Source organism: Carassius carassius, chromosome 14 (assembly GCF_963082965.1).
Source record: "Carassius carassius chromosome 14, fCarCar2.1, whole genome shotgun sequence".
Lineage (NCBI taxonomy): Eukaryota > Metazoa > Chordata > Actinopteri > Cypriniformes > Cyprinidae > Carassius > Carassius carassius.
In genome coordinates, this window is record NC_081768.1 from 26838421 (window position 1) to 26855177 (window position 16757).

At 41.3% G+C, this 16757-nt stretch overlaps 1 protein-coding gene across 1 annotated transcript in view; it reads right to left on the reverse strand.

Annotated features, from left to right (window-relative positions):
• The window catches only part of LOC132157446 (CUB and sushi domain-containing protein 1-like), a 636306-nt gene that overhangs the window by 190251 nt on the left and 429298 nt on the right, over positions 1-16757 (reverse strand). The window contains exons 8-10 of the mRNA XM_059566804.1: positions 13297-13378; positions 12786-12910; positions 7163-7284 (exon numbers count right to left, since the gene is read on the reverse strand). Of these exons, the coding sequence (XP_059422787.1) occupies positions 7163-7284; positions 12786-12910; positions 13297-13378 (329 nt within the window). The remainder of the gene's footprint in view (positions 1-7162; positions 7285-12785; positions 12911-13296; positions 13379-16757) is intronic.

Sequence of the window (16757 nt, forward strand, 5' to 3'; positions counted from 1 at the left end):
CAGCTAAACTGCTGTTCTTTAGAAAAATCCTTCAGGTCCCACACATTCTTTGGTTTTCCAGCATTTTTTGCATATGTATACCCTTTTCAACAATAACTGTACACTGTAAAAAAAAAAAAAAAAAAAAAAAAAAACTGTTGAGAGTACTTAAAAAAGTATGGTAACTTGATGCAGTAAGACTTTTGAGTTTTCTCAACAATAGATTTTTTAGTTCTGCTCAAAAAAAAAAAAAAATTTGTTCATGCAATGCAGATTTTCTTATTTTACTAATAGAGAAATTATTTAATTATTTTCCTGGAACAAAAAAAATGAACATTTAAAAAGTCACCACATTATCAATTTGATATTTATATTTGTTTAAAAATGACAAACATGAAAGGCTAAGTTAGTCTAATAAGCAGAAACCATTGTCTTTGTTTGTATGACAACATACAAGATTAAGATATCCAGAAAATGGATATAAGTGATTGAACATACACTAGGCATTAAAACCAGACACGCAAACCTTGAGAATGGTGACAACCAACAAATGTTTAAATGTTAAAAAGATGAGTGTTTTACATCACAGTACAACAAATAACTTGTTAAATTTTTTTTGTAAAAAATAAAAAAGTTGAAATGAAGTCAGCAAACAGCAAAACAATAATGTTATAACAGCAATGCATGCTGGGAACCTTACAAAGCCTTAACATTTCAACAATATGAAATTCTTTGTTTAGACAACTTTGTTTTACCAGTTGGGGCAACATTTGGGGTAATTTTGTTGGTCTGACAAGGATTTTTATGTAGTTTCAAGAAAATAGCATTTTATTTTATTTTATTTTTTTTGTATTTGAGACTCAATAAGTTTCGTAAACTGGAAAATGAGCGGTTTCATTTTTTTACAGAGATGATTTTGAGATCCATCTTTTCACACTGAGGACAACTCAGAGACTCACACGAAACTATTACAAAAGTTTCAATAGCTCACTGATGCTCCAGAAGGAAATATGTAAAAGTATAAAAGTATAATATAAATATAATTTTCATTTAAATTAGGATTGTCCTTTAAAAGCTACAGAAGATGAAGTCAGATAGTCAGACAATTAAGGATATCAGTGATACCACGTTAGAATTTGATCAAAATAAACTACAATTCAAAAAAGCTTCATGATTAGTATATGTCTATTATGCCTTTAAATGCATTCTATATAGGCACCCTTCTAGAGCCTTTCTGTTCAGCAAAAGCAGAAAAAATAAATAAACAAATAAATAAATGTATCTTTCATCATACGATCAAAGCAAAAACATGTGGCCAGAAGTGAAAATATACTGGTTGTGACATGGTATGCATATCATGTTTATGATATTCAAGTCTGTCTATGATGGTGGCCAACAAGTATTTTCGATTTACCGGCATGTCACTAAAATTTTACAGTAGTCTATCATCTGTATGACTAATTGTAAGCATCCAGTTCCAGAGGGATGCATTTTATAAATCAGATATTTTTTCCTACAGTGCTCTAGAATCTGAATGTTTAACAAATTCAGATGTTCTGGGAAAAAGTCTTGGTTACGTATGTAACCCTCGTTCCCTGAAGGAGGGAACGGAGATGTTACGAATGGGATCTCGCCCGAGAGCCCAATCACCTTCGAGTGGTACAAAACGAGCCAATGGTACACAAAGTACCTTGGTCTGCGGGATTTGCATCACGAGCTCCGCCCCGCAGAGCGGGTATATAAGGAGCAACGCGAGCAACTCGCATTCAAGTCTTCGCCGAGGAGCCGAGCCAGTGACCCGGCCGTTCAGCGGAACAGCAATGTGGCAAGGGGACGTAACGTCTCCGTTCCCTCCTTCAGGGAACGAGGGTTACATACGTAACCAAGACATTCCCTTTCAGTCGGTCACGTTCGACATTACGAATGGGGTCCCTTACAAAACGCCACATGGCTGTCTTCCAGCGACCCGTGAGAGTGATAGCACCCTGTCGCGAGGCCAGCACGAGTGAGGGCTCATAACTTATACAGAATACACTGGGTAACATATTCCAGCTGGACGTATGCTAGCAGGCTGCCTGCCCGTGGGAGGACTTACAGAAGGCAGGTATCCACCCAGGTGGTGATACATAAGAACTCTGAGGTACCCAGCCCGCAGGGTGGAAGTTTCAACGACAGAGCTGGCAAGGGGCGAGTACCCGGGAGGACACGGGCTCTACACGGAGATTATAAAATCTCGTGAATGTGTTAGGTGTCACCCAGCCCGCAGCTCTACAGATGTCTGTTAGCGAGGCGCCATGCGCCAGCGCCCAGGAAGAAGTTAGTTGAGTGAGCTCTCACCCCTAGGGGGCATGGCAGGTCTTGAGCCTGATAAGCCAGGAAAATAGCATCCACTATCCAGTGGGATAACCTCTGCTTGGAGACAGCCTTTCCCTTCTGCTGGCCTCCGTAACAGACCAAGAGCTGGTCTGAGGTCCTAAGGCACTGAGTTCTGTCCACGTAGGTGCGGAGCGCACGTACTGGACAGAGCAGCGCCAGGGCTGGGTCTGCCTCCTCCAGGGGCAGCGCTTGCAAGTTCACCACCTGATCCCTAAAAGGAGTGGTGGGAACTTTGGGCACGTACCCAGGCCGGGGTCTCAAGATAACGTGAGAGTTAGCCGGCCTGAATTCCAGGCACACTTCGTCAACTGAAAATGCCTGCAGGTCCCCGACCCTCTTCACCGAAGCCAAAGCCGCCAGGAGCGCAGTTTTCAAAGATAAAAACTTTAGCTCAACTGCGAGCAAGGGTTCGAAGGGAGCCCTCTGCAGGGCCGATAGAACCACTGCGAGGTCCCAAGAGGGGACTTGCTGAGGGCGAGGCGGATTGAGCCTCCTTGCTCCTCTCAGGAACCTGATGATCAGATCTGTGCCTCCCCAGAGACTTACCTTCAACAGGGTCATGGTGAGCCGAAATGGCGGCCACATAGACCTTGAGGGTGGAAGGAGACAGCCTTCATTCCAACCCCTCCTGCAGAAAGGAAAGCACTGACCCAATCTGACATTTCCAGGGGTCCTCATGCCGTGAAGAACACCAAGTGACGAAGAGGTTCCACTTCAAAGCATAGGCGTGTCTGGTGGACATGGCTCTAGCTGAAGTGATGGTAGCTACCATCTGTGGTGGCAAGGTACCTAAACCTTCCGTGACCCGTCCAGGACCCACACATGTAGGTTGCACAGATCGGGACGTGGGTGCCAGAGGGTGCCCCGTCTCTGAGAAAGAAGGTCGTTCCTCAGAGGAATTGGCCAGGGAGGGGCTGTCGCTAGGAGTACAAGTTCGGGGAACCAGGTCCGGCCGGGCCAAAAAGGCGCAACCATGAGGACCTGCTCCTCGTCCTCCCTGATCTTGCACAACGTCTGTGCAAGAAGGCTCACTGGGGGAAACGCATACTTGCGCAGGCCCAGTGGCCAGCTGTGTGCCAGGGCGTCCATGCCGAGAGTGCCCTCGGTCAGGGAGAAAAACAACTGGCAGTGGGTATTTTCTGGAGAGGTCTACCTGAGCGTCTCCAAATTGTTCCCAAATCAGCTGAACCGACAGAGAGCAAAGGATTCTCCCTCGGCCCTCCTCCGGGGGAAGGAGTGGTCCTGCTACCATCTCCTGATGAGCTGACGGCTCCAACTCCGGGTCGCCCGTCTCAGGAACGCCGCTTGGCCTGGTGTTTGGCAGGCTTAGGGGCAGAGACGGGTTGCACCGCCCTTCTGCGGCCATCTCCTCACTGCGGCCGGGGTGAAGGCTGCTGCTGTGGCCAAGCGGGAGTGCAGGGGGGCGCCCTCGGCGACGAGCAGGCTGAGGCGTCTGTGCCGGCGGCGGGGTGGAGGCAGCAGTGGCCCGCCGGGGCAGGATCTGTCTGATGGCCTCAGACTGCTTCTGGGCGGCAGAGAACTGCTGAGCAAAGCTCTCTACCGCGTCGCCGAAGAGGCAATCCTGGGAGACCGGGGAGTTGAGGAGCTGAGCCCGATCAGACTCCCTCATGTCTGCCAGGTTCAGCCATAGGTGGCACTCCTGGACCACCAAAGTGGACATCACCTGACCCAAGGAGCGCGCAGTGACCTTCGTCGCCCGGAGAGCAAGGTCGGTAGCAGTGCACGCCTCTTGCAAAACCCCTGGGTCAGCACTGCCCTCGTGCAGCTGCCGGAGCAGTTTGGCCTGATAGACCTGAAGTGAGGCCATGGCATGCAGGGCAGAAGCAGCCTGGCCCGCAGCTCTGTAAGCCTTGGCCACAAGCGTGGATGAGAACTTACAGTCCTTGGAGGGCAGCTTGGGACCGTCACGCCAAGCGGAGGCGCTCTGTGGACACAGTTGCATCGCAACAGAACGCTCCACTGGGGGAATCCCATCATACCCCTTGGCCGCCCGTCATTGAGGGCAGTGAAGGCGGAGGAAGTACCAGAACGGTTTCAGGCAGTTAAAGGTGCCTTCCATGAACTGGTTACTTCTTGGTGCACTTCCGGGAAGAAAGGAACCAGAGAGGGGTGCTGGCAATCTGCATTAGCAGCCCCCAGGAACCAATCATCCAGCCTCGAGCGCTCGGGACAGGGCGGAGGATTCCACTCAAGCCCGATGCTCTCCGCTGTCCGGGAAAGCACGGCCGTCAGCTCGGGATCAGACTCGGACAACACTGGCACTCCCGAGGGAGGCAACGCAGCCGAATCCTCATCTCCCGAGGACTCAAGCCCGCCTTGTGATGCGGCGATCGACATACGGTCCTCTTCGCAAGCCCCGAATGAGATATCAGAGCCTGAGAGGGTCCAGCAAACTCATCCGGAAACTCGACCGGCTGCGACGTATGTGAGGGGGGTGTGGAGGTTGGCTCGTCGGGGAAGCCCACACAGTAACCCTCAGATCACCCTGGCCACCAGCCGAAGTAGCCCTCTTACGAGAAGAAGAGCTAGAACGGGGTGTGGCAGAGGGGACTCTATACCTTTTAAGGTAATCAAGTCTCAATCTCAACGCCAAGATGGTCATGTCCCCGCAATGAGAACATGAGCCATCCACGAACTATCTCTTTTGTGAAAGAAATTTGCACTTTCAGAGGTGTTGAAGCGCTCAGGGGAACACGGGAGCTGTCGCAGGAAACCCAAACAAACCACTGAATCGCGCCATCATACCAACACCAGTGACTCTTGCTTGTAGCACTCCGGTGAAAGCAGCACACGATGTGCTCGGCTCGGAAGCGAAAGCTTAAATGCGAGTTGCTTACATTGCTCCTTATATACCCGCTCTGCGGGGCGGAGCTCGTGATGCAAATCCCTCGGACCAAGGTACTTTGTGTACCATTGGCTCGTTTTGTACCACTCGAAGGTGATTGGGCTCTCGGGCGAGATCCCATTCGTAACGTCGAACGTGACAGACTGAAAGGGAACTATAGTTTATCTATACCAGATATGGATACACAGTACACCAAGACAACATAAAAAAAAAAAATTATAATAATAATAATAAGTAAATACCCCAAACTAAGAGACATTATGTGTTCAAAAACTTGTTTAGGGCTCCAACACAATTAGAGCTCACCTACATCACAGTGTCATTCAGGTTGAGGATGATGTGTCGTACAATACTTGTTTTTTGCTCTTAAATTTATCAAAACTACAATTTTATTATCTTTATCAAAGAAACCAACCTTTCACAATGCATATTCTAAAAATAATAATGTTTTCCACAATAAAGGAACAAAAGGAATTAGCGGTTTCAATCAATGCAGTAAAATAATTTCTACTTATTCACATAACTTTACTGACTTTTTATCATGAAGTTTAAATAAATATCAATATTTGATACATACATTGCATATATACATACACACACGCAAACATAATAAATCTTACAAGTCTGCATACTTCTGAATGGGCATATATGGTGAATATTTGGTGTATTATCCAGCTAAATAGTTGCTAAATGTCAACTAAATATCTGAAATGAAAATTGTGTTATAATGTTAGATCATTTTTACAGTAATTTCAAGATCTGAAAGTAAATTCAATAAGATCACACAGACACATTATCCCAATATTAAAATCTGGATAAATGCAAAGCATGTGGAGCAGAATAGGTCTTGTTTACTCTAATATGTTGTTTGGACTTTTTTCATTTGGTCTTGATCAGTGTTGCCAGACGTACGATAATTATCGTGTTTGTACGATATTTTTTTCCTCTGTACGATGTACGATCAATAATGAAAAAAATCCCGTAATGTACGATAATCTCAGAATTTTATGACAATTTAAATGTTGGTAGTTGCAGACATAGGGCTTCTTTTCTCATACACGAAATCGGCTCATTTCAGACACTCTAAATGCGTTCCTGTGCACCTGAGGGTGTGTTAAGAATGCAGGAGAAGCCAACGAGCACTGTTGCGGTCCATGACAGCCAGAACCCCTTCAACATCTGGCAACACGCAGGATTCCGATGACAGCGGCTCAGATGTGGAGTTAACTGCACCACGCAGCATCAGCTAAATTCCTTCTTCACCGGACACGACAAAGCAAGTGTTAAAAAGCATTTTAATATGTTTTAATATGCGCCGCGTCGCAGACAGTTACTGAAAATAAAGGGATAGTATATTGTCTCACTGCTTCCGTCCAACAATAAGCCTTGTTATCTATTATGGTAATTTGCAGTTCGTGTCAAAATTTTGTTGGTTTAGAATAGATAAATAACTCTTTTGACTCATGTACGATAATTTTCTTCTAAATACGATAATTTTGAACTTCTGGTACGATACTTGGACAATTCCAATCTGGCAACACTGGTCTTGATTTAGTAACAAAAGCATGAGTCACTCTCACGGTGTGTGTTGAGGTCATGCCGCATTGTATTTCCATCACTCTTGCCACAGAGCTGAAGACATGTGGCCGAACCTAATCAATTCTGAAGACGCAGTAATAGCAAGAGACAGTCAGGGCAAGAGGTTGACAATTATGCAAACACTGTTGACTGCAACGCAAATGTCCTCACAAATTATTCTTAAGATTATTTTTGACATATATGCAAGGTCCCATCCAATGTGTCTTGGTGGCTATTTAGCAGCATATCATGCTTTGGGTTGGCAGATTAAAAATGGAATGTAAGTGTGTTTTGTGGGCTTGTATACTGGAATAACTTGGAGTCAGCCTTAGGAAGCAATTTAGATTTACATTGCAGACGTACCTTCTGTGGATCCACCGTTGTTATGACCCACACACAGTGTGCGTTATTCTCATATTGGACTGGGTAATTTGGAGATGTTATGATGCCTTTAGGGCCCCGCAGATTAGAGCCACAGGTCCTAGCTGTTGAAAGGGTAAACAATACAAAGAGAGTTAACACATATTTAGCAATTGCAATGTTTTTTGTAGTTATTGCTGTTGCTATTGAAAAGAATGAAACCCAATATGAGTTATATGACAATAGGATATTCAAAGACATGTAATCGTCAATACAAGAATTTAATGCAGTATAATCAGGCTATAATCATCACTATCGCTTTGTCAGCTGCCTAGAGAAGCATTCAAAGGCTTTTCCAAAAGGTAGGCATGTGTCATACATAGAAGGCAATCAGTGCAATGCATTGAGATGAATTCACTGAAAACAAACAAACAAATTAATCCAAGATGGTGGATGAGCAAAGAGAAATGCAGGTTACAATTTTTATTCTTTCAGTAAACAGTGCAATCTATTTATAAATTGCCTATTTTACTCAAGGCATGTACGCTGTAAGGAGTATTGTGATTTTAGCTTAGCGACATGCTAATGTCAAACTCATTTTCAACTTACAATTGTTTGACACTAGCATTTCGTTAAGAATGAAAATTATTACAGTCAACTATTTTTTTATCAGTGTGTTTTTGTATTGAATAGATTATAATCAGCATGTATAACTGATATTTCTGTTCCTTAACCTTTTTTTTTTCACTGAGCTTGTCACATTGTATTATTGGATTTCCTTCTCCATATGCATAAATGAAAGGCTGTCTCAAAATGTGGTATTTTTAGAAGGGATGTTATAATGCTGCCTACCTTTTGGAATGGTCTTTGAGTCCACAGTGAACCTATGATGCCTAAAATGCTTTATTCATACGCAGCTCACTAGTCTTTCGAATAGATATTTCTATCCTGCCCCACACTAAAAACACTTCCTCTGAACAAATCCAGCCCTCACTACATGAGCTAATCTTTTTGAGGTCATGCCTTAGAATAACTTGACTCAATCATTGACAAAGTCAGGGTATTTTTTTCCAACCCTATACTGTGCCAGGTTATTAACTGCTTCTCCCATGTGTTTAGTCAGGGATTTTCTTTGACAGCTTTAAAGAGCAGCTGCTCTGTTGCTGTTGCTTCATTGGCTTCCTCACATGATACTAAGGAAGGTTTGGATAAGTAGAGATGTGAAGAGATTGAGTAGCATATATTCTCAAACAGGGCTTCTTCACTGCTTATGTGAAAATTAGTTAAATGTAAAATGTTTAAAATGTAGTAAAATGTTTTCCAACCAAACAAGTTATTTTCTCAGAAACATCAACCACTAAACTGGTATTTCCTGAAGGAAAGAGCAGTGTTTGCAAGTCAGCAAATGAACAGTGTTAAAAGTATAGGGAAGTTTAGCCATTGCTTCTGTGTATTGTAAATTTGCTGCATTTGACATCTTATTTTCACTTCGTTGTACATGGTTGTTCATTTTGCGTAACATCTGACGACAAATTGTTAAATACATGCAAGGAAGACAAAACTAACTGCAATTTATTATGCAAACAAACTTAATAAAGAGGACAAATCAGAACTCAGTATGCAAAGTTTACAATGTCAGTCACATTTTGTTTTCCACATATTCTATTAATTAGCATTCTATTAATTAACAGAGATACAGTAGAAACATTATGTGTGGTTTTAAATTAAATAATGACCCAGATCATGAAATACATTTATTAGCCTTAGAGTAAGGGAAGCTTGGGAAATGAGAGAATCCAAGAAGCGTGTGAATGCTATGGATTTATTTTAAATCTTTTTAATGTTCTGTAATGTTATCCTTTTTAGGCTTTTTTTATTTTTTTTTATTTTTATAGAAGTATCGATTTAGGCACTGTTTAGGCACCAGTACCATTTTAAAAGTATCGAAATGGCACCGTAATTGGATAAAACCCCATCAATACCCAAACCTAGGAAACACTGGGCTTAAGTAACAAGGAACTAACAAGCATAATTAAGGGAGCATACGTTAATGGAATGTCAATCAACCATGAGGGAAAACTAGGTCACGGGGAGCACATGTGGAAAAAAACATACACACACAATGTCCAGGGGTTCATGGAAATTTTCTTAGGGAGGACTCCGGGTCTCCTGGCTGGCACAGGCACTGGTTTGGGCTCTAAAGTCCACTCAGGGCTGCATTTAGGAACAGAAGGCCTTCCTGGGCTATCCTCAGCAACAGAAGCCCACTCTGAGCTATACTCAGGAACGGGAGCCCTCTCTGGGCCAAACTCGTGAACAGGAGCTCTCTGGGCTAAACCCAGGAACAGAAGCCATCTCTGGGCTAGATGTTGGGACAGGAGCCCTCTCTGGGCTTTACATGGAAAAGGAGCCCTCTCTGGGCTAGACTCAGGATCTGACGCCCTCCCTTGGCTAGATGAGAAAACAGCAGCCTTCTCTGGGCTTAATGTGGGAACAGGTGCCCTCTCTGGGCTAGACTCATGATCTGAGGCCATCCCTGGGCCAGGCGCAGGAACAGCAGTCCTCTCTGGGAACAGAAGCCCTCTCTGGGCCAAACTCAGGACCAGAAGCCATCTCTCGACTCTGGTCAGGGGCTAGAGTCTGGGCTGTCTCTTCCTCCTCATTCTCCTCTTTTGGGGTGAGGTGAAGGTAGGGCTGTGCAAAAAATTGAATGCGATTTTCATGCGCATTTCATCAGTAAAGACGTTCCTGTAATTAGAAGTATATCTCCAGCACGAGCGTTCAGATCAGGGTTGCCAGGTTTTCACAACAAATCCTGCCCAGTTGCTTCTCAAAACTTGTCCAAAACTAGCCCGAGCGTGTTTCCAGGAGGTTCCCCGATAAAAATTGCTTCCCGGGATAAAAATATAATTTTTTTGGCAGGGTTGCCTCGGTAAAATTAGCATTTTATGCGCTAAATATCACGTTATTGGTATTGGGGTTGCTTCAAACCGTGGACATGAAAAACAACCGCATACTTGGCAACACTGGTTCAGGTGGAGCGGCAGTTACTACACAGAGCCGTAGTCTACCGACAACTAACACAAAATTGCTTTGTAATCGCAGTGAATTACGGCTCTGTGTAGTAAATGCCAACCAGTATTGCCAAGTCTGTGGTTGTCATGTCCGCGGGTCGAAGCGACAATACCAATAACATGACATTTAGCCCCTAAAATTCTAATTTTACCAAGGCAACCCTGCCAAAAAATTTCTATTTTAATCCCGGGAAGCAATTTTTATCGGGGAACCTCCTGGAAACGCGATTGGAATAGTTTTGAAAAGCAACTAGGCAGAATTTGTTGCGAAACCTGGCAACCCTGATCTGATAGTGCTGGAGATATACTTCTAATTACAGGAGCATCTTTACTGAAGAGATGCGCATGAAATCGCATTCGATTTTTTGCACATCCCTGGGTGAAGGAGATAGCTGCTATCATTATTAGGCTTGGGATTGAATCCACCGACGGGCTTGAGAGTGAAGCGGCCGGCAGGCTTGTGTTTCTGCTACGGGACTATAACAGTCGTTAGGAAACAGGAATCGAAACCAATTATAATCATCAAGCCCTATTTGAAAGCTGGCATTAACCATGTGATCGATCCAATTCACCAGATGCCATCCATCCTGCTGGATGTTCCAGATCAACTCCTCAGCCCAGTTCATACTTATTTTGGTTCTGTGTTCTGTCACGTGTGACTGCTGTTAAGAGCGTGACGCAGAAACGCAGAAAGTAGTGATAATAGCTGGATCTGGATCCATTTTGTTAAATAAATTAATTATGTCTGTTACTGTATGTTTGAGAATGTGAACAGCTTGGGGTGTTACTCATGAGTAGAACATTTATTTATATATATATATATATATATATATATATAATTGTTTTTAAACTATTTTTATGTATATTATAGTGCAATATAATGAACAAAGATATGATATTAATTTGATTTAGTATAGCTAAACATCAAATACTGGGTTTCGGAATAGAATGAACATGAACATGTTGATTTCATCAGAGTTATGGTGGTATAAGTGAAGTGATTAAGTGAAGCTAAAGTGAGAGGTAATGAGAGTTAATGATTGCAAAAGCTAGCAAAACTTTAATTAAAACTAGCTTATTTTTTTCTTTCTTTCTAGTGAGTGAATGACAGCACCAATTAAAAGTAAACATCTCTCCTCATTTACCTGCATGATGAAATTAATAGATGTGGGAAAGAAATGGCAAACTAAGACTAAAATGTGAAGTCATAAAACAAACATAGTTATACTAAATAAACCCAGCCTGGACAGCTCATACTCTATCACAATGTTTCAGTTTATACCAAAAATCTGCATTTAGGTTAGTTTGCCTTCCAACATCAGAGTCTGATAGCCCCTCCCCCTCTGCTATGGAAGGAAAGCTGTGGCAGGTGTTTTTAATTTTTTTTTTTTGGCAAATTAAGCACATAATCTGGGTATTTAAAGTTTGGAATAAATCTGGCATGGAATAATGCATAAATATGCGAATTAGGACATACCTAGTGTGATGATAGCATGTTGCTAAGCTAACAGTAAAACTAATAAAAGGGACGACTACGGATGAAAATTAGCCAGTGTTGGATAAATCTACCACATTGTACATATTTATGTATTATTAATGTGCATTGTCCCTGATTAAAATAAATAAATCAAAATAAGCATAAAAGTACAAAACACACACCAATACTTTGTCAAATCTATTACCGTATTTTCCGGACTATAAGTCGCACTTTTTTTCATAGTTTGGATGGTCCTGCGACTTATAGTCAGGTGTGACTTATTTATCAAAATTAAGTTGACATGAACCAATAGAAATGAACTAAGAGACATGAATCAAGAGAAAACATTACCATCTAGAGCCAGGAGAGGGCGCTCTATGCTGCTCTGTGCTCCTGTAGCCTACACTGAGCAGCATAGAGCGCCCTCTCGTGGCTGTAGACGGTAATGTTTTATCTTGGTTCTTGATTCTAAATAAATGCGACTTATAGTCCAGTGCGACTTATATATGTTTTTTCCCTCATCGTGACGTTTTTTTTGGACTGATGCGACTCATACTCAGGTGCGATGTATAGTCGAAAGATACGGTAGTAAAGATATGTAGAAAAATACGGTAGTCCATTAATAAAGTCTATTAATATTGTAATGTCTGTTTGTTGATGTAACTGCAAAGTCACTTAATAGAATGTCTAAAGACTAACAAAATGAGGTGTTACTTTTTTTCAACTAAGATTGTTGCAATGCAGATTATGCAATGCAATGCAAATATTATCTTTCAAACACTTGTTGCCCATTTTGATTTAAATACTGATATGTAAGAAATAGAGATCACACTAGATTTTGGAACAGAGCTACAGTCATCAAGAAAAATATAAATGCATAATTCAAAACCAGTTATTTTATATATTCACATGTGTTAGTGTTGTCTTTGTTAAATTTGTGTGGCACAACTATTCCTATGAAATGTGTGACCTAACTCCCTACTGCCATGTGGAACACATCTCACTTAACAGGATCTGACAGCGTCCCTACAGAAAGTGTCTTAGCAGTGGAAAAGAGAGCCATATTTGCACTTACTCCGACAGATAGGCCTGTGGTCACTCCAAGCCGCCAGGGTCTCAGTCACTCTCTGGCAAGTGATGCTCTTTGATCCCTGCAGTACGTAGCTGTCGTCACAGGAAAACTGGATGCTGGCTCCAACCCTGTGGAAGTTGAAATGACCGTCAGCAATCAACCAGCTACATGAGTCATACCATCAACATGAGACCCTCCATGTCTTTGATGCATCCTTCTTTTGTTAGATGAAAGCACTTTCTGTCATACGTCTATAAACCGCTTGTCTCTTCTATTTCCTGAATCACCCACTTCGTATTCCATTAAATGCAGAACATGTAATAGCCATTGGTTCTTTTTCTAAGGGCATTAGAAACCCACTTAGTAGCGGTGACCAAAGGTCCTGGTGGTAATGGCCTATCGGTATGGGAGTTCAGACGGACGTGTCAAACAGCAGGCCCAGGCCTGATTAACGCTGTGTCATGCAGTTAAAAAGGACAAGCGCAGCAGATAAGAGAACAAAAAGAGGACCTACTGGAAGCTTGAGCCAATTCTTTTCCCATTCTCAGGAATCCCCGGATCTGGACAAATGTCTGCAGCCATCCCACCTTGGCTTACTGCAGGAAAGCAGAGCATGCAAGAGAAAGAAGACAAAAACACAAAAAAACATGAGGAAATAAATGAGACATTTTGTGTGTGATAGTGGCTGGTGCATGTTCAAGGCAGTGTATCAGAAGGATTTCACCAAATGCACTGCCTAATTGCTGAACTCTTATGAATACAAAAACACTAATACCAGTATGTAAAGTTGTCTTGGTCAAATTTCACATAAAAATCAAAAGAAGCTAATAGGAAATTATATTATATTTACAGCATATTTAAGGATCATTATCATTCTTGTGACAATTAAAGACATTAAGCGCAAGAATGTCAGTCATTGTGTAATGCCTTGCAATTGAGCTAATAATAAAATAAAATAAAAAAAAACAATGATGCATTGTGCTTATTTATCATTAAATGATGTCATTATGTCTCAATTAAATATTAAATAAATATGTAGAATGTTTATTTCTAAGAGCAAACCATGCCATAGAAGCTATTAAGAAGAAAAGCAATGGAATGTTCTCTTTCAATAGTCCAGAGTGTACAGTGTTCATCTGAATGCCAGTAAAGATTGCATTCACAGGTGGAATATCTATTCCTGTAGAGCTGACAGGGGATTTAGTGATGGTAAGCTCAAGGCTATTTGCCATAAAAAGCAAAGAAAGGTCAAAGCATGTCCCATGTTCCTCCCCTCCCCGCTCTCTTGTTCCTCCTAAGCCACAGTGAGTTTGTGTTCACACAGCCTCACTTTCTGACATCTCTGTGAGTTCAGTTAGTGGCCAAAATCACATTAGGTGAGTTTATGGATGACTTAATTTCAGGTGCAGCACTGACCATTTTTCCATGTTTTAAATATTTCACTATTTCATGATACTATGTTATATGTGGTATTATTACAAAACACTTTTTGTTTTATTTGTATTTCTAATCTGGAATATTGGTGTAATTGGTTATGGCAGTTGGTCTAGCATAGACTGTGCTAAATAAAGATATGTCCTTCAATTTCTGATGCAACATCAATAAATTAAATATTATTGATGTTTTAAAGGGTGGAACACTGAACCATAATCTTATAAAAAGCTATAAAATGGCATAGAATGGTTTTAATCAAAATTATTTTATGCAAGAACAAAGTTAACGCCTTGAATTGCACTTTATGACTGTGCATTTTTTGGGTTACTTAAGTATAACTTTAATAAGACTTTAAACTGTTATTTAATATTAATTGCTTCAGTAGTTTCAAAGGAATGGTATTGGTAAAGACATTTTATAATTATAATGTTATAATTAAAAGGTCTGGTTGATCTTTGTCATGGCTGGTTGACCTTTGTTTGAGACAATTAGTAACAAGTACCCTAAATATGTAGGAGCAGAACTGTATATTGTTTTTGAGTTTTGTCTGTACTTTATAGTTTTGTACAGACAGAAAATCTAATTAATTTTACTAACTGATAGATAGATCGATAGATAGATAGATAGATAGATAGATAGATAGATAGATAGATAGATAGATAGATAGATAGATAGATAGATAGATAGATAGATAGATAGATAGATAGATAGATAGATAGATCTGACCTAATAGGACATAAAAACAATCTACAGTTTGTCACTTTCTTGTCAGTCAGAGGGTCTCTTTGTGTTTAAGTACTGTTTTTAGCCAGAAAAACAAGCTGCACCAGACTTTGTTTATAGAGGAAAGTATATCTACACAAGTCTAACTTGATGTAGGCCTAGGTGACACACGATTGATTAACACGTAGAACCCACACAAACCATTTTTTGTAAAGTAATAGGTCCTGACCGACAAAAAAAGACACTTGAATCAAGAGGCAAGGTCAATGCATTTGCAAGAGGTGTGTTTGTGCGCGCGCGCATGTGTGTGTGTGTGTGTGTGTGTGTGTGTGTGTGTGTGTGTGTGTGAAATGCCCAAGGTTTTCACTTGTGGAGAGAGGCTTTTTGATCACCTGCCATGTCCTTCTTTTTGATGTGGTCTTCAAATGTAATCTCCCCTGATTGTTGATATCAGTTCCTGAAGTTACTCTGTCTGATCAAAGCGAGTGTCTGTTTTTTTATGATCTTTTTCTTGCACATTTATTTTCCTCCTATAGTGCCCTGCAATCACCTCAATATGTGTCAAAGACTTTCTTATAACGCACATGTAAACGTTTAATACATAACTGCCAAGTGTACTTCCATTCCAATCAAAGATCTAAGATCTGCCCTTAAAGGTCCTGCAAGCCATTTCACAAACGTCTGCCAGATTTACCTACCAAAGATTAAAAATCACATTAATTTTCTTCATAGAGAAATGTAGTCATTTTTTAGCAATACCTTCTATGATAGACTGATCAAATGCGCAAAGGTTAAGGAATAATACACACTGATTTTAGAAATTACTAGTACATTTATACTATTAGTATATAAAAAATATATATATAAAAAATACAAAAAAACAGAAAGTAGTAAGTATTCCATTTTGATGTCAAATTTTGTTATTTTCGGTAAAACTTTAGATTAGGGAACACTTTCTAAGCGAACACTTTCACTATCAGCCACCCTTATTAGATTAAATAGTACATATTAATGCATAACAATATTTTAGATCTATTTACCCTACCCAATACATAAACATAACTACTACAACAACTAAATTATCAATATGCAACAAATAAGCAGTTTATTTAGTAAAATTAATGTGTTCCCTCATCGGACATGTTACAGTATTTTCTAGTAAAACATACTCCAATAATTGTTCCTTATCGCAAATTCACTCGTACGGCATCACTAGACCTTTTTTCTGATTACTGAAGCCTTTTCAATAATGCAGTGTAATGCACTGGTTCATGCTGTAAATAAAAATGAATAAATAAAATAAAATAAAATAGTGAGGCAGCGGAGCTGCACAAACTTATGCCCTTAAAGCCTGCCAGAGCCTGCTGAAATGGGCAGGATCATCTGTCTATATTAGTGGGCATGCTGGCATAGGATACTCATATTTATTCTCCTTCAGCTACGATGATCTTCTCTTCGCTGATCTCTGAGACTTGATCAAGCTGATTCAGTGGCTGCTGTGCTCAGCTGTTCGCCACTCCGCCTCTTCAGTGAACCGGTCATGATCCGCCTTCAGCACATGCAAGCTGCTGATTCAGCACATCCCCTAAAGTTTAAAAGAGCAAATTTCTGAAAGCAAATTCCACAGAATTGATTCAAATGCCAAGCCACTATTTCATGACGGGCATGGTGAGTGCATTTCCTGTTTGCGGAAATCTCACCTCTCTGCACTTGCAGAAGGCTCCGCCCCTAGCAACTTCCCGTTTTCTTCCAGGAGCCTGTGAGGAAAAAACAGTGGGGCAGAGGAACTCAGCACTCAGATACCCACATGCCCACATG